Source organism: Ambystoma mexicanum, chromosome 7p, assembly GCF_040938575.1.
Source record: "Ambystoma mexicanum isolate Mex_15411 chromosome 7p, UKY_AmexF1_1, whole genome shotgun sequence".
In the NCBI taxonomy this organism is placed as follows: Eukaryota; Metazoa; Chordata; class Amphibia; order Caudata; family Ambystomatidae; genus Ambystoma; species Ambystoma mexicanum.
The window spans coordinates 906,445,950-906,469,222 of record NC_090939.1 but is presented as its reverse complement, the minus strand read 5'-3'; the positions used below and the strand labels follow the sequence as shown (position 1 = coordinate 906,469,222).

Here is a 23,273-nt window from a genome sequence, read left to right as displayed (position 1 = left end):
CTTTATAAGATGTCGCAAAGATAATAGATCGCAATTCCGTTGGGCGGACCGAGTGCCGTTCAATGGGGACATGAGGTGCTTCTGATGTAGGGTTCTGCCAGTATTTGGCATAATGACCCTGAGACACAAGATAATACAGCTCATAATCGGGTGCAGCGAAGCCCCCCCCGTGTCGTAGGGTTCCACCAGTTTTTCCCATTTGAGCCCGTTAGCCCCACCGTTCCAAATGAAGGTGGTTGACAGGGGCCGCAGGTTTTCAAAAAAGGGTCTGCCTGGCCATATTGGGACGTTATTAAAGGTATATAGGAGTTTGGGGAGGATCACCATTTTGAGCACAGCTATCCGACCAGCCAGTGATATGGGCAACTTGGTCCAGATCTGGAGTTTGGTGTGGATCGTCTGTAAAATGGATTCGTAATTATCTATATATATAGTGACTGTTTGTCTCTAGATACATGGATCCCCAGATATCTGATGTACTCCGGGGACCATCGTAGGCCGTGTGTGCTTGAAGGGCCAATATGGGTTCTAAGTTGTTTTCCGGTTTACGTATACACAATAGAGCATCGTCCGCATATAATGAGATAGATTGGTAGCTGCCGGCCAACTTGATGCCCCTCAATTCTTATTCTCTTTTGCTTGCAGCCGCCATTGGTTTGATAGTGAGTGCGAACAGGATGGGGAGAAGGGGCAACCCTGTCTGGTGCCCCGATGCAAGGTAAAGTGGGTAGAGAGTGTGCGGTTTGTTAGGACCCTAGCCTTGGGAGAGGTGTAGAGCAGCCTGACGCAGTGTGTGAAGTACGGGCCAAAGCCGAACATGTATGCCCATGAGACGGAGTCAAATGCCTTCTCGGCCTCCAACGAGACGGCCACTGGCTGCGCATCAGGCTTGATCTGGGCCATAATTCCGAACAGTCTACGCAGGTTCAGAGCAGTGGATCTCGTCGGGATGAAGCCACATTGGTCAGGGTGTATTAGGGAAGTCATTTTAGGGAGAAGTCTATTTGCGAGCACTTTGGCATATATCTTGGCGTCTGTATTTATTAGGGAGAGTGGACGATAGGACGAGCAGCCATGGGCCAGACGTCTAGGCTTCAAAAGGACCGTTATGACTGCGTCGGTTATGGAATCTGGGAGAGAGCCGGAGCACAAGGCTTCCTCCCATACATGAGTTAGAATAGGGGATAGTATTGTGTATGTTTTATAGAGGTCCGAACTTAGGCCATCAGGGCCTGGGGTTTTTCCAGCTGCCAGTGCTTTAATTGCCTCAGTGATTTCCTCCTTGGTTATTTCTTGTTCAAGGACAACATTGTCCTCAGGTGAGAGGGTAGGGAGATCTATCTCGTTCAAGTCTGTTCCAATGTCTATAAGACTCCGTGTATCATGATTTGCGTATAGGTTGGTGTAATATTTAGCAAATTCGGCCTTGATTTCTTCCTCTGTGTGCACGGGATCACCATTGTCTGTCATTATGCTTGCGATGGGGGCATGATTGTGTTAGTTTCGTAATATGCATGCCAAGTGGTGTCCTGCTCTATTTCCTTCAACGTATCTACGGGCCCTGGTCGGAGTGGACATGTATTGTAGTTCTTGGATTGCTAGCTCATTGAATCTAAGGAGGTGTGCATTGATATCAGCCAATATGTTCTTGTCATGTGTTACACTATAGTTGTTTTCAAGAGTTTTCAGGTGTGTTTCGGTCTTATTAAGGTTGGATCTGACACTTTTTAGGAGGCCAGTGGTATTTGACATAAGATTACCCCTCACCCAGACCTTAAACGTTTCCCACACCGTAGCCCATTCCCCCACCGACCCCGAGTTCAGCTGAAAGAACTCCTCCATCTCAGTTTGCAACGATTCAACCAAGTTGGGGTCCTTCAGGATGTTTGGAGGCATTCTTCAGCGCGGGGACGGACGTTTAATATTCTGGAGCGATATCTCAAGAGTGACTGGGGAATGATCAGAAAACGTACGGGGGAGGATTTCACAGCTCACCACGGAGCTCAGCAGGAGAACGGATATGAACCAGTAGTCAATCCTGGATTCAGAATCATGGGCTGACAAATAGAAAGTGTATTGAAGGTCTGTGGGGTGTACCCCTCTCCAGGCATCGGTCAGCGCCCTGTCCTGTAGGCCCTGATGGATGGTATTAGCGGATCTGGTGAGTGACCTTTGTCGACTGGAGGACCTGTCCAATAGCACATCTAGGATAGTATTAAAGTCTCCACCCCACAGCACCCATGTATCAGTTGTCGTGTCGATTTCGGTGAGGAGATGGGCATAAAATTCGGGGTCGTCCGTGTTTGGACCATAGGAGTTGACCACCACCCTTCTTTCCCCAGCTACTGTGCCCCATACCACCACATACCTACCCAACGGGTCGGATTTACTTTTTTCGGGGACGAACCCCAGCGATGGATGTATTAGTGTGAGGACACCCCTGCTCTGTGACGAGTATTCAGTGTAATACCTGTTGTTACCCCATTGTTTCAAGATCTTCTCGTTAGTCTCTTGGAGAGCATGGGTCTCCTGAAGCATTACCACATGCGGACGGTGCCAGTTGATGTATGCCCCCACCTTGCTGGATTTTGCTCTATTGTTCAGACCCCGGATGTTCCAAGTTAGCAGCTTAAGCGACAACCCACTGGAAGTGTGGGGTTTATGTGCCATGTCAATAGGTGTAAAGACAATCTTGGGAGAGCAGGATGACGATGTGGCGGAATCAGCGCATGACTTGTGACTGCATTTTCAACATTAACATTAAACACAACAGTAAACTGTTTCGCAACTTGCCCAACTGGGGCTTTTGACCATACCTCTGGCTGGTTAAACAGACCCAAATTCCCGGTTCCCATCCCCACCCACACCATCTGGCCCAACTTGATGATGATCCCCATTTAAAACCCTGTGGTTTCACTCTTGGAGGGGGGCGAGTGCTACAACACCGTCTTCATAGCTGAGCGAGTCTCATCCGACTGTCCTTGAATGTTGGAGAGTAATAAGAAGCGCAAATAAAAGAACAATCCTGCCTGTCTTTGGTGAAACGAGAATAGACGATTTGTTGTAGGTAGAAGATGGTTCATAGCTGCCGTCGGACAGTATGCCGTGTAGATTACTATACCGGCTGCTGAAGTAGATTTTGATCAGGTTCGTTCCTACCAGGAGGTAGAGGAATAGCAGATTCCACATAGGCCAACGCAGCTGCCGGAGAGTCAAAGAAGTGCGCACGTCCGCCATGTTGTATCCGTAGCTTTGCTGGAAACAACAGCGCATATGGAACCTGTCTCACCCGCAGCTGTCGTTTGATGGATTTGTAGGAACGTCGCTGGGTTTGGACTCCCGCAGAGAAATCCGGATATATGTGTATGTTGTCGTTGCCGTGTATCAAAGGGCCCTTTTTCCTTGCCAGCCTCAGAACCGCATCTCTGTCTCTGTAATTTAGAAGCTTTGCCACCATCGTGCAGGGGGGGCCCGGTTTGGGCGGTGGAGCCAGGGTGCGATGTGCTCGTTCGACCAAGAATTGTGAAGAGAAGGAGTCAACACCTAGGAGGGACCTCAAAAGGGCTTCGATTTGGGTCTCCATCGGGCCTTTGCAAAAGGATTCTGTTAAGCCGACAATGCGTATATTGTTCCTTCTCGAACTTGACTCCAAATCACCACACTTATCACAGAGTTTATTCATTTCGCTTTTCAAGCCAGCTACGTCTTGAGTGTTTTGATGGGTCGAGTCTTCGTTTGCACTTATTCTGTTTTCGGCATCAGTGATTCTGGCACTTTCCTTATCCACCCTTGCTTTAAGGGAGCCTATCGTGGAGACAATATCGTCCGGCTTGACATTTATCGCCAGGAATCCATTCTGAACCGTCGTCAAAAGATGGTCGAACTTGGAGTCTTCCGTGGCAGTGAGGTCAGATGTTGTCGAAGGGCCCGATGCCTCTGCGGTTGCTTGTGAGTTCGTGAAAGAATCCATCGGCCCGGTCTTCCTGCCCTTGAGTGCGTTTTTTCCAGGCATCACACAGGTGTCCAAATATTAATATCCGTTGTAGCGAGGATCGTAGAGGGCCACTGGGGGATGGTTCGTCTCGGACTGCGAGTGGGCCTGCTGTAGAAGCCGCAATATGATAACAGGCGCTGTCGGCCTCGGGGCCACAGGCCCGAGGAAGGCACTGTGCGTGGGACGATCGCCGTGGGATGGACTGCGTTTGATTCAACAGGAGCTTCCCTTTGGGGGCCCACGCGCAGATGCCAAGCAGGACTGTTCACAGTATCCCTCTCTGCTTCCCTCCTTTGCTCGCGGGTCCGGTCCGCAGCAGGCCCGTACCACCTGCCCCGCGCGGTCGCGCTCACAGGTCGGCCACTGAATTAGCATCTGGGACGGCTCGTATACTTTCCGTTTCGTTCCCCCCCATTCTTTATGGCAGTGTTCGAGATCAGTGGGGGTTCCGGCCGCCCAAGGCCGTGTAGGAGAATACAGGCGATTGAAGCAGAAGGACGGGGCAGGGCGCATGCAGCTCAGGTCTCAAGGCACTTCTCCAACCAGAAAGGACACCGTCCTCGATGAGCGAATGTTGTTTCCTATCGGGTGACATTCGAGGCAGTCCCGGTACAGGGAGTCCGTTCCGCCCGCGGGGCCGGACCCGCCCACTGCAGGGCCCACGCTCCACCCAGAGCCACGGCACTCGCGTAGATTACTGCGGAGCTGAGGAGTGGCCCAGGGCCCCCCACCTGCCACCCCGTCCGTACCTATCTGGGCATGCTGGGTCCGAATTCGCCCGTTGTTTCTCCCGGTGGGTGCAGGATAGGTACAATGGTCGAATCCGCTGGTCCAGTAGCGCGGATGAAGGCAGATACAGGATATCATTTTAGAAGGATAATACGCCGGAGAGGAGCTCCACTCTTAGGTGGCCATCTTGTTGCGCGACAGAGCCCCCTGGATACCTGTTACTTTTGAAGCTGACCAGAGAGACATGGCAAAGAGCGTGCCGCTTTATGGAGATAGATTCACTGTCTCCCCCCGACCCCCAAGTACCATTAGTGTCGCTGAAATGTGAAGATCCGCAGCTTAGATTGAAGATAAGGAAATACTGGGAACCATTGGGTGTGGCGACAGTGGGCAACCTACTGCAGGAGGGTAAATTGTAGGATTTTGTCACACTTGCCTCTGAAACAGGCATACATGCCGGACAGTACATCACACATGCAGCATTACTTCAGAGGGTGCAGGGTAGATGGCCTGTTCCTGACGGGATATTACAAGAGGATGAGTTCATAAAAACATTGTATCACACTTCAGAAGGGGGACACAAGGTGTCACGGCTATATGAGCTGTTAATGTCACGACCAGAGGATATGATGGCACAGACCGAGCGCAGTTGGGAGGCAGACTTGCATGAGCAACTGACAGATGGGTCCTGGGGCAGAGCACTAATGTACCATAAAAAGGTTTCTAGAAATGCAAAGCTCCAGCTGATCCAACTGTATGTCACCCATAGGGCGTACCTGATGCCAGGGAAAATTGCCAAGTTTAGTAATGCAAAGGAGCAGGTTTGTCCAAAATGTGGAACGATTGATGCAGATTTACTAGACATGTTTTGGGCAGGTACAGAGATCAGGCACGTTTGGGAGAAGATAGCTTGGGCCTTGGCCATGACGGGTATAATATTGGATGCAAGTTCCCCAGCAGCTTGCATGTTCGGTATTTTTGCACGCCCGAAGCGGGCGAGACATGTTAGTGAATTAAAGGACCTAGCAAACATACTGGCGAAACATAGAATCACTATGGGATGGAAAACACGCAAGGAACCAGAGATGGGCATATGGTGGAGAGACCTTCAGAAATGGTCAAGGGAGGAAACTGCAGTGTGGCAGAAGCGGCACATAGTGGCCAAGATTAACAGAGGCATCCCTAGATTCCTGGAAGCAATTGGTACAAGACTTGTCGGTGTCAATGCATGGTGCAGCCCCAGAGGAAGGGGGGCAGGGGGTGGGGGAGTCTCTCCTGGGACGCGAGAGGTTTATACCAATGTATAGTTTGTGTCAGATGATGAATAGGATGTGGTACAAAGGTGGGATACGCTGGAGTTGGGGGCAAGGGGGATTTCGGGGGTAGGTAGACGGACACTATTGATGCACAATGTTATGGATCATTGATTGATGTCTGTAGGTTACGCTGTTTAAAATCAATACAAATTATTGGGAAAAAAACTTTTCCTTAGAAAATTATTTACATTTTTATTCTATGCAATTGGTTTGCTTTCTTCGTTGCAGAAGCCATACGACCATGCAAAACGAGGGGCTTTGAAGAATGCTCTTAACAGAATAAGAAAATGAAGCCACCATTTTATGTTTCTATCTCCTGCCTGTCTAGATAACATCTTGGGAGGTGGGGGGGCTGACTCATACATACATTGATACATGTGGCATTGCGTTGTGTTGGCGGAAGCCGGTTACTCTGGTTGTGTAGGGGTGTTTGTTGTTCCCTGGTTTGCGTCACTGTTAAACATATACATTTTACTTTTTAACAAACATTGAAATTATTCACATTAGCTTCTCAACAGCTGATCAAAACATTTTACATTTCAATGTACCAATAGTTTAATTATTGATTTTACAACAAACTTGCACAATCAAACAACAACTTGGTAGACTAGCATGTTGCCTATTCCTGAATTTAATTAAAAAACTTTTTACCAAAAAAACGCTCACTCTGTGCTTATATTATTACTAACTGCCTTTTTTGGCGATAACACATTTTCAACTTTATTTCTATTACTGGACCATTCTTTACTCTGAACACTCCTCCTTCACTTCACTCTGAAGTGGGAAATGTACAAGAGTAAACAAGCAATACTCACCACAAATGTAGTCAACACTAAAAACATAACCTGTTTCCCTAGCCCTTTGTACCGGAAGCAGATAGCATGCTAATTAATTGATGACATCTTCCATTGTGCTACTTTTACATTTTGTTTGGTTGGATAAGGATCACTTCGTAACATAAGGCTTTCACAGGCTTTTCATAATAACTTTTGCCATCAGATTATCAGCTGGCATAAACCATCAGATGCATATGCACTCTGCATATTTTCATAATTCTGTCATTGATTCGTGCAGTTTACAGTATACTAAACTTCTCTAAAGCAAAATAAGATAACCGGCTTCTAAGTAATAGAACTAAACAGACACTATAATTAAAATCAATTAAGGCCACAGTCCCCATTGAAAAACAGGGTGGGCATCGAAAACGGGGTTAATAGTAGCCTCTGTCTTCTGTGAGATTTCCCCTGGGAGCTGCTGTTGGGGAACAGAGTGAAGTTTGTTCTCTTCTTTGCTGGAGCAGTGTTATTACTGCATTCCATTAGCCAGCTGCTGGCACTGTGGTGACATTCTTCACTGCAGGTGGCAGTGCTGTGCTAGGGAAGATTATGCAACTTGGGAAGGACGCTGCTTTGAATGACAAAGCAGAGAGCCAATCACGTGTGTTTTGGACTGATTTTCAGTTGGGGGCTGTGATAGAAATCGAGTACGAGTTAGGAACTGGAGCCATGTGAAACCATAGGTTTTTATAGGGAGAGCACAAAACATACCAGAACCAGGAGTGTTTGCCTCTTAAAACACCTGGGGCTCCCACACCTTAGCTTAGGCGAAAACAGCCAAATATGCAAAAACATTCTATTATATATTGCAATAAGATGGTTCCTTGCAGACATAAAAACCTATCAAGAAGGAGGGGTGTTGCTAGGTTTGTAAAAGATTTGAGGCTACGCTAATGTCGGGACGCTGGTCTAGCTAACCTTTATGTTGTAGCCCCTGAGATTCTATCTGGAGCTACAACCAAAAGACCTGGGACTATACCCCCCCCACACCCACCCCCCGCCCGCCCGCCGTCTCAGCAACACCTCTGGAAAGAAGAAGTTGCAGGGTGGAGAGAGACCTAACCTCTGCACATTATATTCTATGAAAAAACAATGCCTTCTTCATATGGCCACTCCCAGAGTGCAACACAGGCATCCCTGACACAAGGCAGATTGTTTTGTTTTTTACCCACGCTAAATGAGCACCAGTTCCAGAGTGTTGCCACCTGGCAGTTAACTGAAACAGTTGTGTATGAATGGTGGTATGTTGGTGCTGGGATTTCAAGAATTTATACGATTCCACAATATTGGGTCGTCTGCGAAAGCGAATACCACGGGTTATCTTCCATTACCAAGCTACACAGGGGACATAAAGGCACCGTTAGGACAAGAGCCATGAGGACAGGTGGCCACGTGCGTAGGTTTATAGATGGATCTGTGCACTAGTGTGTAGATCGACGTTCAGCCAGTATATTGTTAAATACATGAATGAAGCTTCTACTGGGGTTACTTTCAATCGCTGTGCAGTGTACACTTTACCATCTGAAGAGCTTTTAAGGGGATGGGGTACCGACCAGCCTCATATATTCTTATGCTAAAGGGTAGGTGGAGTCGATCATTCAGATTTAAACTCGCGTGATGATTAGCACCATTATGTCCATCACCCCCAAAGGGGGCTTACAGAGAGGGGCTACCCCCAGAACCATGAGGCAAGGGTCCAAGCAAGCTCGTGCAGTCGGCCAGGCAGGGGTCCCCAGGCTCCCCTTAGCTTAAGTATTGAAAGTGTTGGTTGGGCAATCAAGGGCACGTTCGAGGAGTGGGCATAGCAGACAAGAATTCAGCGTAAGAGTCATCACTTTCAATAAAGTGGAGTCCATACAAAAGGTATATTTATTTTAGTTGCTTGGTCGACAGCCATTTAGTGTGCACTGGTCTTGTAGCACACACAACAGAGTTCAGGATAAAGTAGCACATGCTAATATACAAAAAGGAAGCATCTCAAAATGTCTGCCCCTCTGCCCCTGAAAAACCCCAGATCAATCCTTAGTAACCAACCCATGCCCGATGGAGACAAAGATGGCACTCAATTCTGAACCCGGCTTTTAAACTTCAGAAGGCATGTAAACATCATGCTTTTTTTAAAACATTTTAATTAGGTATTTACATAAACATACAGCAACACAATACATCAGGAAAAACCACAACCCCAAACCAAACCACCCCACTTCTATGCCCATCCTCCTGGCCTCACCAACACCACAAAGCCTAAACAATTTGGGCAGATATGCAGTTCCAGCAGCTCGGTAGTCCAGAGGCATCTGCCACAAATCAGAGGAATATAGATCGTAACAGCAGGTTGTGGACGAAGATACTTCCAAACAGGAGGAGGGAAAGTCCGTTTTCCTAAAGGGCGTTTACTCAATTCTCAGAATTTCCCTCCCCACAATGGGGGTTACCAATGCACGTGAAATTTCCCCCTCAAACTGTCAAATTTCTGCTACTATCCTTTTTGTTTGCACACCAACTTGTCAATCTCGATTCAAGCATCCATGCCTACCTTGAGGACGCGAGTGAGGACATTTTCGAAAATGATCAACTGAGCACCACTTCTCCAACCACAAAGACCAATACAAGAAATTGTTTTTGTACCTAGAGCAACTAGCCTCCCCTTTTATACCCTACAGTATCCATTTGGATCTTTAGTAAATAGGCTTGGATGAACTCTTATAAAAACAGAACAGAGAGCCCTACAAATCTTTTTGGAAAGAGTAATTACACTGTGGGAATGGGACAGCAATTTGGCATAGACAAGTGCCAGGACCAACGTGCAGCACGCTTCCCAAGTCTCACGCAATGATTTGCCATCCAATCATGAGCCTTATTTATTTTATTTTACCTACTGTTTATAGCGCAAACCTAGCTCGAGAGCAGCGGAGCATTGCACAGAGTGTGGGTAGCCAGCATTTGGGCAGGCATCTTGTAACAGTAGTGCAGTACTGTGAGTTGAAGTCTGTGTGTTGGTGTGTGCATCCATTGGAATTAGGCCTTGGTCAAATGTTGAAAAAGCCGTGTTTTGAGAGATTTGTGAAATTGAAGAATTGTGGGGGCATTCCGAGCCAACACCAGGATCGAATTCCAGAGGGTGGGTGGGTGACAAGAGAAGGATTGTTTACAGGTCCTCAATTTGCAGACGAGCTATGATTCAAGCCGGATTATCGTTTTGCTGCATGAGGAGCGCATGCCACTAGATATGTGGAGCTTAGCCGGCAGGTAGGCTAGTGCGCTACTCATGACTGCTTTGTAGACGATACATGCAGTCTTGAACAGTATCCTTTCCTGAAGAGCAAGCCAATGTAGTTTGCGTAGAACAGGGGTGATTCAGTCAAATTTCTATGCACCCCTGATAAAACATGCTGCAGCACGGTGGACTGCTTTTAGGGGAGCCAAAAGAGAAGCCGGGAGCCCAGTCAAGAGGGTATTTACCCCATTGATGTGCAAGACCGCAAGGGCCTGTACTACCAGTCTGGACGTCCTGTGGAGAGATGAAGGTTTTGATTTTGCAAAGGGTGGAGATTCGGTGCTAGGCTGTTTGGGCCTTCTTCGCCATGTTTCTCTGGAAGAATAGGCTACTGTTAATGGTGAATCCTAAGGATTTTGCCGAGTCCAAGAGTTGTGGATCAAATCCTTCTAGGTGCATATCATTGAACCATTGTTGGACAATTTGTTGTTTAGCGGGCGGACCGATGAGGATGAATTCAGTCTTGGGTGGGTTTAGTTTGAGGTGTCCAGGACAGGATGATGGCAAGATAAGTGCGGAAACAAATGCGGTTCCGCACACTTTATTTATACTCATGTACAACTGAGTATCGTCCACATATTGGTGGATGGCTTGGTGGATTCTACCAAAGCCTTGGAACTCTGGAAGAATCCCGGATTTATTGGTTGAGTTTGTTCTACCAATCAGAGCACTAGAATCATGCAAAGGAAGGTTGACCCCATATATCAGGGTCATATCACTACTTGTTCATTTTTGGGGGTCAGTAGGCTTTGGGAGAAGTAAATCGGTCAGGCACACACAGAGGTTTTTTGGCATTTAAGAGTTTTGCAGGATTGTAGCAGTTTGTGTTTCTTGTTGTGTCTTAGTCTTTACTATGTTATTGCAATGCAGTTTTGTGCTCCCTGGTTTTAATGTTTGTTCAGTGTGTTCATCTCTCACATGAAAAAAGAAAAACAGTTGCCATTCAGGCTTGTGCCTTTTGCGTCGCCTTTTAACATTTTTAAAAGGGGTGAAAAAAGTTTCTTGCTGCCAATATTATTACTCGAAATAGCATCCCCATTTCCAGTTCCTTTGCATGGGTCTTGTTGTCTCGACTCAGTTCCTGGTCTGTTGGTTTATTGTGTAGAGTTCTAGTATTAGTAAAAGTTATGATTTATTTACTGTAATTCTGGGGTTGCACTTTGCTTCTTGGGCTGTGTTGGTGTTTCACACTTTTAGGTTCCCATTGTGTGCTCCCACATAATTCTCACTCTGCTTTGCCAATTCCCATTTGTGGTTCTCATTTCCCACAGGACACTAGGAGGTGAAAGTGAAGATGGTTGCAGGTGTGACAGGAGAGCTATGTTCTCCTCCCTGGAGAAGGAGTCCCCCATGATGGATGGAGAGGGGAAAACTCATACTGTTTGAGCATGCCGGTTTGTGCACCCAGGCCATCCAGCATTGCTAATCTTCTGTTTCGTGGAAGGAGGCGGAGGCACTGACTGGTGGAAGAGAAGGAGTGGGGAGGAGGCTGGGCCACCAGAGGCAGCCCTGACAAGTTGCCAGTGTCCTCAAACATTTGGCTATCCAGATGTTTTGGACAACTCCCATCAGCACTGGCCAGCTTAGTCAATGGCTTAAGGACTCTGAAACCAAACCCACATTCAACAGTTCAGATACATTCATGCAAATGCTTAATAACAATACATGTTTTCCTGCTTGCCGTGCCTTGTGGATTAGCGAGCAAAAGGGAATTACCAAAACACCCCATTATTTCGAAATGGTCAGTCAGGCCTGGGAGGATAGCTCAGGTGCTGTGCAGGTCCCATACACGGAGCCTGCTTGCACTTCATGAGTTCACATGTATGCACCCTTCTGAGGCTGATACGGTTTTAAACCTTTTGGTAAAATTATGCAATAGCCTTTAAAACTTCCAGATTCTGCTCAAATAAGTCTGCCGCCTGAAGCGATCACCGGAGTGCCTGTTCTGCCCTTTCATTCAACTCTCTGATTGGGACATCAGTATTTTTCATTTCCCAATCAAGGGAAGCCGGCAGGCGAACATCGGCCTCCCTCCAAAGGCTCACACCTAAGACCACGGCCTGAGCCTGTCTGGGTCTTGGAAGGGCCCGGAGGCCCTCCTCCGCACAATTACATGCTGCCCACCACCTCCGACCTTCCTGAATCAGTTCTCCAGCATGCAGCCACCTACTGCACAAACTTGATCCTCACCTGGAGCCTTGTTCCCCTCATTTCAAGAGTTCCTGTGAGTATGTTCTGGACTACCTTGATACCTTTCTGCTAACCCACATGTTTATCCTAGCTGTGCCTTTAGTCAATTTCTGCTTTCCTATGCCTTACTATACCCCTTTTGTACTGCATTTGTGTGCTTTTTGGAAATTTCGAACTTTGGTGTGTTTTTTTTGTTGCAACTGTGCACCCCTCCCCGTTGTACCCAAGTGTTTCTACTACATGTGTGCTGTCCGACTTTCTTGGTGTGCCTTACATCTGCGTGCCTTACACCGTTTTTCCGCAGCTAGGCCGCCTGGTGAGTTTGTGCTTGTGCCTGCAGTTTCTCCTTCTATCCTCCACCCTCACCTCTCCTTCACCCCCACGGCACTCACCATCTCCCCTATCTATTCTAAATGCTATACTATCACCTATCCTCCCTCTCTCATGATGTCTGGAAGGAAAAAAGGCCACTAACCCTTGTCTCCCCATTGCGGACACCTACGTCAGTGCAACTTCTAGACAGATTGTCACTGATACCCACTTTTCTGTCCCCTCCCCAGATCTCTGGACTAATCATCGGATCTCTAATCTCTCACCTTTCTCATCCTCACCCATTAATGGTGGTACCAGATGGGAAGTACTCTTGGCAAGCATCTCATCATCCAGGTGTATCATTAATGTCTATCGCAATGGCACGATCATGGCTCAGGGTCCTCAACCCAACCTTCTCCTCTTTGACTGGCACCTGCCATCCCTCATCAACTTCCTTCCTATGCCTGCTACTCATTCTTCCTCTCCCTCACTCTTCTTCCCTTTCTCCTGACAGGTGAACCATGCCCCTGTACCGCTCCGCGGAATAACTTGGCAGAGACCTGCTTCATGTAGCCACGCTTAATGCTCGCTCTGCTATCAAACACTCTGCTGACATCTGCCTCCTCTCGAAGACCTTCACCTCGATATCCTTACTCTTACTGAGACGTGGTTCAATGCCAGCTCAGTCGCTTTGTCCCTGCTGGCTACAAGTTCATCTCCAAGCCTCGCCCGAACAGTGCTGGAGGTGGGGTTGCCTTGATCTTTCCTGAGTACCCGCCCAACCATACTCCTCCTTTGAGAACATGGTCTGCAAGCTAGTCATCTCTCAAACTTCCTCCCGGACCATTGCCACCATTTATATGTTCATCTCAGAATGGGCTGATTTCTTCTCCTCTCCCCTGACATCTACCTCTAAACTCCTCCTCCTGGGTGACTTCGACATCCACCTTGACTCCTCAATCACAGTGGCCACTCTCTTCTGTGACCTCTGCTCCTCGCTCTCCCTCTCCATTCTCCCCTTTGGTCCTACCCACTCGGCTGAACACACTCTCAATGCCTTTATCCACTCTGATTTTGTGCTCCCCCCACTTGCCACCCCGCTCTCCTGATCATACACTCCCTCCTCTCCCCTCACCTGTATCCTCTCAGCCCCGTGACCACAACTCCACCAACTTTGCCAAACTCATTCATGGACATCCGACTGATAAAAACGTGTCAGCTGCTGCCTTTGCACTCACTTTGACACCCCTCTCCTCTCACTGCAGACTTTACCTCTGACTCTGCTCTCAGCAACCTCCATCTAGCCATCACTAACACTCTTGACATTCTTGCCCCAGTCATGAGGAGCCACCTGAAACATGTCTCCAAACGTAACGCTTGGTACGATTCTGATCTCGTAGCCCTGAAATGCATGTGCAGAGCTGTGGAACGGAGGTGACAAACCGCAAGCTCATCTTCCGACAACTTGGCCTGTTGCCTTGTCCATAGGCAATATCGTCTCTCCATCCATTCTAAGAAGAGGGCCCACATCCAGGCTCACGTCTCTGGAGCATCCAGTAACACGGCTAATCTCTTTAAAATCTGCAAGGAACTATTATTTCTTCCTCCCCTTTCCCCTCCTTCCATCCCCTGCCATCCTCGGACTCTCATCCTCCCTCAGTCATCCTCTCCTCCTTCTCTCTGATCACCACAGATGAGGTCCCTGGGGCTGTCCGTTTTATGAAAGTCTCCTCCAAACAGGTGCCCCCTGTTCTTTCAGAACTATTAAGGACAACATTGGCTCCTTGCCACTGCACTTACTGACTTCTGCAATCACTCACTTGCTACCGGGTCTTTCCCCTCTGCCCTCAAACACTGCCTTGTGTACCGCCTCCTGAAAAAGCCTTCTGCCGACCCCGTGTATCCGGCTAACTACCGGTCGTCTCTATTACTCCCTTCCTTGGGAAACTTCTGCTGAAGCTGTCTTTCCCCACCAACTGACACAGCTTACTGATCTCGTTGGATGCCTACACAACCACCAATCTGGATTCGGAGCAACCAGAGGCACAGAACCTGCACTCCTGAACATCCATGAAGAATTGCTTGCATCTCTTAACTCACCCACTGCTGTTCTCATTCTACTTTATGCCTCCTCTGCATTTGATATGGTTAACCACTCCATCCTCATAAAACGGCTGCATGATACCCTTGGTATCTCGGAGCGGGCACTTGACTGGCTGACCATCCCCCCAGGTTATCCTGAGCTCCTTCTCCTCTCCCACCTCTATCTCAAACAGGGGCATCCCTCAGGGCTCCATCCTCTCACCGTCGCTCTTTAATGTCCATCTCGCCCCGCTTGCTCTCCTCATTTCTACTTTCTCCCCTCACTTTCAGTGTTATGCAGATGACACCCAACTCTTCTTCAAACTTCCCTCTGATCCTCTCTCTACTTCCTCCACCATTACTGTCTGCCCATCTGCCCATCTGCTACCGAGTCCTGGTGTGCCTCTAATGAACTCTCAATGCCAGCAAGACTGAGGTCCTTCCTATTGGGACTCCTGATCCCTCCCTTCCTCCCTTCACTCTGGCCACCCTCCATGGGCTCTACCCCTTCTTCATCTGAAGCCAGAAACCCTGGAGTCATCTTCAACTCCTCTCTCTTTCCTCCCTCACATCCTGGAGCTTGCCAAGAAGACCCACTTTTAACTCCACCTCCTGAGAGGTATCCTTCCTTTCCTCAGTTTTCCGCAGAAGTTCAATGTCTCTAGAGCTCTGGTACTCTCTAGGTTGGACTGCTGTAACAGCCTCTTCCTTAATCTACCCTCTTCCTCTCTCCCCCCTCCAGCTTATCCAGAATAGGGTTGCAAGACTTATCCTTCACCTCAAGTCTAGGGACTGTATCTCTCTAGCCCCAAAATCTCTCCACTGGCTCCTGGTTGCTGCAAGGATCAAATTAAAAGCCCTCTGTATCACCCAGAAGGTCGGCTGGGGACCACACTATCTACAACTCACTTTCACCAAATACTCTCCCTCTTGTTCTTTATGCTCCTCCAGCTCCAACTCTCTGTGTGTCAAGCACTTCTCTAAACAGCGAGCCAGTGGTCGATCGCTTTCCTCGGCTGGCTCCCTCCTGTGGAACAGCCTTCCCCTTCCTATCGGTCTTGAGCCAGATCTCCTCAAATTCCGGGAAGCTCCTCAAGACTTTTCTCTTCACCTCCCTTCCCCCTCCCCCGCCCATGCTAAACCCCACAGTCGCTGAGATTGGTGGCCTGGGCTCTTATGTATCCTTGGCCGTGGCTTTCCGTCGAATCGTCTTCAGCCTCTGCCCTCTCCCAGCACTTGCTTTGGGCACCCACTGGCCTTTGTTGTCCCACAGGCCTGCACTTCTGGTATTGGCAGGTGACCACTCTTCACCTAGTGATCTCCGCCAGTCACTTACTTGTTGCATGCAACTTACTCTCTGGCACTTCCCCCTTTGTGGAACCTCTAGCACTTCCCTTGTTCCTCCTCTCTCTCTGCACTTGCACGTTCCGAACGCTCACAAGGCCTACTAAGACCCCCTCTTGTACATCAGTGTTAGTGTATTTGCCTTTTATTCCCCTGTTCCCTTCCCTTTGCCCTGTGGGCACCCTGAAACACAATTTCTTGCTGTATAAGCACCTTACAAATGCGCAATAAATAAATACATACACAAATAAACATTAACTTGACCATGGAACAGAAAATAGTATCATAAAATAAATCGATCTCCGTTAGTTTCTGAGGACTCCTCCTGTAGGCCACTTGTATATGGGTGCAAACCTAACCCTGCACTGGGAATCCTGGCGATGTCACCACTTCTGTGTTTCATTTGTGTTTAAATGCTTATCCACCAGAGTTCAGAAAATAAATATTGGTCTTCATGCCATTATTGCGTTGATTTGAAATTGGCAACTCGGCTTTATTACTCATCTAGTAAAGAACTGTGCTCTAAGTTTGAATTTATGAAACTTTTAAACCTTAAAAAGCTGTGTTTCAATAATAGACTACTTCACAGATATAGTTGTGTGTCAATGTTGCGTGTATTTATGATCCTACCGGTCTTTGGTGGAACCAATTAGTGATAACAATTCACATTGCTATACTTTATGTGAGTCAGAAAGCCCCCTCATGTTAACTCGCAATCCTGTATTGTTGCGTTCAATATCAAATGAAAAGAAAGATTGTGTGGATGTGTTCAGATTGCAGTTACATTTTAACTAAATAGAAAAATGCATCGCTATTATCTTTCCACAATGTAGAAACTTTAAACCTTGGGAGTTGCTTTTTAAAAAAGGAATCCATGAACACAAACACAATATAGAAATATGTATAAATGCCCAAGTAGTGTTCTGTAATTAACAGATGGATATAGTAAACACTTTGGCTTACGCTTTATAAAACAGTGGCCGAAACCGTAAACTGCCATTGGCCAGCGAATGGTTTTCTGCCGTTTTTGGCAGAGCATCGTGGGAGACAACAAAGTGATTGTGTGATATGCTGCTGATCATATCATGTAAAAGTGTGTGTTGCATCTCAGCCGAGATTACAAATATTGATGGCATGTAATGTACATATCAAGTCACTTGCAGGATAAAGAAGCAGGGAATGCCTGCCAAGGATTCTTGACAGTTCTCGGAAATTGTTTAACATGGTGCAGTTATTTAGAATAAGTACAGTTCCAGCATTATTTATTAAAAATGCATTGTTCACAAACAATATTGTCTATAAGAATATGTTGCAAAATACACCAAATTAATTTCCTCAGCACTGATTAACATCAAGTGTACTGTACCTTCGCAGGATTTTGAACCAGCACTGTAGCGGTAGCCGACATCACATTCGCATTCATATTTACCAGGGGTGTTTGTGCATCGTGCATCCCCACAGATGTTTACATTCAATTCGCATTCATTTAGATCTATTCAAAGCAAATCAACACAGTTAAAAAAATAAATTAAAAAAGGACCTCTCTCCCAAAGCTAATTTTCCAAAGTCCTAGATTTGGCGCACAACGTGCTTCGATTTGTTTAAACATTTTATAGACCAGTCTTTGCATTTACACCCGATTTCTTTACTTCTGTCCCTCTCTGTAACCCCACCATAAATGCAGGCTTTCATGCAATACAAATCGAAATCGCTCCTTACAATTAAAATAACTCATTGCATTTGCCTCGGACCAGAGAACTGTTATTTCAGCAAAATCATTTCAACCCACGTTACACAGAGAGTTTTCTAATTATGTATCTAAGCAATACCTGAGAAATAAAGAAGCGCAGTATTTAGAATCGTTCTGCACTTTGACGCTCCCCGTGAGCTGGGTTGCACTGGGGAGGCCATAGATGCTGATACAGCGGTTTAAAATAATACTGAAATGTTACACTGAAGTATGGTAATACATGTGTAATTATTTCACAATATAGCACTTCCTCCAGACCCGGTGATATGAAGCAGGTTTGTAAGACAACATTGGGAATGGGTGTGAGTGTGTGTATATTTTTTATTTATTTTTTTTATTTTATTTTTTATTTTATTTTGATATAGCTGAATAATTCAACTTTTCAAAAAAAGAGAAAAAGCAGAATGAAAACAGTAAATAACAACAAACTAAAATCAACAAGTACGGAAATATACATGCATATAATTGTACATCGATTCTTCTTTAAAAGTTTAGCAGCATAAAAATTACGAAGCAGTTAATAAACAAATCTAGCTCGTAGCTTATTTAGTTCGACATTACTTAGTTAAAAGCAGGTAGAATTGCATCCAAAAATTGCACTAATGATTTAATTGTAGAAAATTTCATATCAGCACATACTGCTTCCCAAATTTGTGTACCATTTTTTTGGCTATAAAAGTCCATTAAATTTGTAAAGAATTTGGACCGTTGATCATGCAAGCCACTACAAAAAATGATCAAATGCTGTAATGTCTCCTTTTCATCAGTTATTCCACAATAGCGGCAATAGTCCATATTATTTGGAATCAAATGCCGCCTCACAAGGACTTCCCTAGTAGGGAAGAGGTTCAACCTAAACCGTAGATATTTGTTCCTTATGTCAGTGGAGGGACATTTCAACAAATAAGGCGCAGAATGGCCCAAAAGTTTATGACCAAAGATACGTCTATCAAAATCTTTATATTTCAGGCATGTTGTTTGATTAAGAATCCATGACCATTGATAAAATGTTGTCTTTGCCCGTGCTGGATTTTCAAGTAAAAGAGTGATTGATATATTAGCTATAAGCAAAATTTTAGTTACATAATTACGCCAAGTTCGTGGATAAGAGTGAGTAGAAGAAATCAAGTAACGAGCTACAGTACTTAAAATATTGTTCATTCCTAGGCCCAATAAACATTTGCGGAAAAAAGCACACATCCGCCATTTGACTCTAGAAGCCATTGAATTCAAGCCAAGTTCGAATCTTAGTATGGGCATAGGAACACAATTTGGTAGACGTAAGACACTCTTCCAAAACATAGCTTCAAACTTATTCCATATTCTGTCACTGAGACAAGGCTTGGATTCTGCAGCATATAATAATATAGGTATAACTTTTTGTTCATAGAAGAGCAAAAGGTGTTTTAAAGTAAATTTGCCATACTTAAAATTCAAGATTCTTGCTTGAGAAGTCAAGTTAGCTAGTTTAGACTGTAAGTTGGGTAAGTAAAGATTGTCATTTAATGTATTTTGCACCGTGAGGCCCAAATATTTGTATTCTGAGACGGATTTCAGGGGTTCATTGCCAATGGACCAAGAGAAGTAAGTGGATTTTCTGTTAACATGAGTGTTAGGAAAGATTTCGTAATTGTAGGTAATTTTCCTTCCATGTGGCAACCCCTAAACTTTTTGCTGTTGTTTTTCACCTTGTTCTTGACTTTGCCAGAGAAGTGCAGCCTTCTGCTGCACTCCTCTGGGCTTTCGCTCCTTTTCTTATGGGGAAACTGACATGCCCTTAAGACAGTCAGTACTGGGGAACGCTGTTTCCCGTAGTTTCTTTTATCATGTTGCGGCTTTAGTGCAACATGACACAAGAGGGCACTGTAAGCTAAGTTACAGCTCTCTTGGGTCTCTTACCTTCTACAGGCCCTAGATACTCGTTTAGGATTGTATTTGATCGGTGCAAGTCATTCAGGGATTGGAATGGTGGCAGCGATCGTTTTGTGTATTTTGAGCTCCTTTTGGCGTTCTGAGCGCATTTTTCGCACTGAACCCAAAATGGTGGCCTGGCTCCCAAAATGGCCAGACCACGAGGCTCCTTTGTCCTGTCCACTGACCGTCTTGCTCCCTTCACCTTCCCCAGGTCGAGCGACCCGGGGCCTTCCTTATTTGGGCATGTACTTTCCCGCGAAACACGGATGCTTTCGCGGGCTTCTACATGTCTTTTGTGTGCCTCCAGGGTGTGGGCTGGGATGTCTGGTCCCAATACACATCCTGGGTGCCAGAGAGTCTAGGGTGGTGTGAATGCCTGGGACCACCGTGGTCCGTGATTGGTCCATGAATGGTGTGTGTGTTGATGAGCGGATCTCCCATTGGCTCCCCTCCGTTTTGGCGCGAAGGGAACCGTGGATAAGAGGGGGCTGGAAACACCACTACCATGTCGATCTCCTGAGTTCTCACGAACGAAGGAATACATGAGCCAAGTATCCTGCAACCAAGAGGCTGGACCGAGGAATCGCTGGTGACCCGCTGAAGGACTCCTCCTTTGCACTGCTGTCGTCCTGTGAAACCCTTTCCTCCTTTGATCGAACCAGAAGGCCTGTACTGGTGCTTCGACCTTTGGAATAGCAGGAACAGCTATTCTCGGCGACTTCATCATCTCCTGCCAGTAAGCCTTCGGAAGCGTCTCTGGGCCATCCAGTTGACTGACCAGCTTACAAGGGAGTCTTGCTCTGTAACCGCCGCCAGGTTGTGTTGTATTTCGAGTCCTTGTCACTCTCACACGCTTAGTACACTTGGCGTTCCCAAGTCTGAAGTGAGTAGTGTACATTTGGCTCGGATACACACAGCCGCTCCGTTGCCCTGCGGTGGTGACAAAACTGTGCAGGTTTCTTCGATTGGTACGTCTTTTTTCTCTACACGACGACGAGACATTCCCGGCTCTTCTGAACCTGCCAGCTGCTGAAACTAACGTGGAGAAGCCTGGGTCTGCTTGCATCGGGGACCGGTGAGTAGTATAGCTAGGATCTGGTCGCCCTCCTGCAGTAGCCCATTGCTTTTCCCCGCTGTGTAAAAACAGCACCCTTTTGTCTGTACTCGCGCTCTGCTTCTGCTCACTGTGGAGGCTGCGCTTGAGTCGCGGAACCTGTTCTCCTTCTGTTGTGCACTAACCCGAACTGCCTGACTTCCTCCGAAGAGCTTCTCCTTTTGCCCGTTGGCACCAGCGTGTGCAGGTACTTTTGAGCACAAGGCTCCACTCTTCGCAGGGCTCGGACTTCCATCTAGTTAGGTGCCTCTGAAGGCGAACTGAGTCTAAAGCATTATCGCACTGCCTGTTTTCCTTCCCTTGCAGGTGGACTACACATTTCGTGCCTCTAATGCTTGAGACTGTCGTATTTGTATATATATTGTGTTGATATGGTATGTGTTGGCTTAATATTGTGATATTGTGATTTTCTCGCTACGGTCGTTGTTTTAAAGGCCTTAAAATAAATGTGTATATATTTTTGATATAACAACTGTTTGGAGTAGTTTGTAAGCGCTCTTGCTTTGTGTGCTCATTGCGGGCTTTCAGTCACCCTCACCCCTCTTGAGACCTAGTCTTACCCGCCGCGATCGCTACCTTGATTGGTCTGGCTCGTCCAGAGGTTACCCTGTTCCAAGTAATTAGGTTGGCCTTCTGAACTTCTGCGCCACCAGGACAGAGTTCAGAAATCCGTCTTAACAATGAGGGTTACACATCAAAATCTGAGATTTGTCAAAGTTTATAATTAAGTAATTATCCTCAGCATAAGTTGACAGTGCAGTTAATAAATTTTGTAATCCCTTTGGGGTCTGCGATATAAGGACCAAGTCATCAGCGTATAATAACCAGCCTATGCGCTGGCCCCCTAACTCTGGGGCATCAGAAGGCACCTCAGAAAACAGCTTACCCAAGTCAAGAATAAATAAGTTAAACAAAAAAGAGGCCAGTATACAGCCTTGTTTGAGGCCCGTATATGTGCAGAAGGAAGATGACAGAAGCCCATCTAAGTTTAACCTTACACGCATAGAGGTGTTAGAATGTAGCTGTACAATAAGGGTTAACAAAGAGGGAGGGCAACCTAAGAGATACAATTTCTGAAACATAAGACTCCTATTTATAGAATCAAAAGCTGACCTGAAATCTATGAAAGCAAAGTATAAAAACTGCTTCCGTGCTGCATATTGGGATTTTAGCATGTTAATGGTCATGATGTTAGGCAGAGTACCAACTCCTGAGATAAAGCCAGATTGAAAAGGATCTGCCACATGATTTTTGGTCGACCACACACGCAGATCTCTTAAAATTAGGCGACAGAAAATTTTTCCCGGCACGTCTAACAAGGATATTGGGCGATAACTCGCCGGGTTAGATCGATCCCCCTTTTTATAAATAGGAACAATAATGGACTTTTTCCACGATGCCGGAATGCATTGGGTTTTGTGTATGTGCACAAAAATGGAGTACAGTATTTTAGCCCAAATTAGAGGAAATTGCTTCAGGTGCATGTTTGACAACCCATCAGGCCCAGGGGCCCGTGAAGAGTTAGCTTTATTGATAAAGAATAAAAGGTCTTCTTCATCAAAATTAAGCTCAAACGCAGACTGTTGAAGCTTAAAGCTGTCTGCTATGATGGTACGAGAAGCATACATATTAGAGTAATATTGTACCCAGGATCCTTCACTCACCCCATTCGTCTGTATAGCAGCCTGCTGACCTGCAGTCGCCTGGTTTATAATTTCCCATGATGCTTTCGAGTTTTTGCTAGCCAGTATTTTTAACATCTTACTACCATCTTATTGATATAGTTTGGCCCGCTTGCCTCTTAACCAGTTCCTATACCTGGTTTTAATCGACATAAGCATTTTCTTTCGATTATCATCATTAAGTTTGCAAGCCTCCCTTTTTTCTGCTCGAACTAGAGCTTTCATAGTTTTAATTTCATGATCGAAAGTATGAAAATGAGGTGATTGTCTTTGTGTATGCATGATAGAAGCGGGTTGAAACAATTGCATTAACTCGTAATATGTAACTGTAGGGTTATGATCCAACATACACTGATGTTCAAGTTGAGCCTCATAGTAATGTCTAAATGCTTTCAAAGAGGTTTCAGTCCAATGTAATCTGTTCCCAGCTGTATTCAGATTTATGGAACCTCTTAAGTATTGTGGCATTTCGTGACTCGTGAAAGTCTTAGAAGTCCAAGACATGTTAAGAATATTATGGTCACTTGCTTCTGCATCTATGACCTGAAATGATTTGACCCTGTCTAACATACGGCTATCTACATAGATATAGTCGATGATTCCTTTACTAAAGGCACGTTGCCATGTTGCTCTTGCAGGTATATCAGGAGCAATTGAACCATTTAACATAAACAGACCTCTATCCTCAACTAAGTTCAGCCATTTATTCAACCGACTCAACTCTGTACTGCGA

At 46.1% G+C, this 23,273-nt stretch overlaps 1 protein-coding gene across 1 annotated transcript in view; it reads right to left on the bottom strand.

The window, feature by feature from the left end:
• The window catches only part of PROS1 (protein S), an 858,149-nt gene that overhangs the window by 422,110 nt on the left and 412,766 nt on the right, over nt 1-23,273 (bottom strand). Inside the window, exon 7 of the mRNA XM_069637200.1 lies at nt 17,447-17,572. Within this exon, the coding sequence (XP_069493301.1) occupies nt 17,447-17,572 (126 nt within the window). The remainder of the gene's footprint in view (nt 1-17,446; nt 17,573-23,273) is intronic.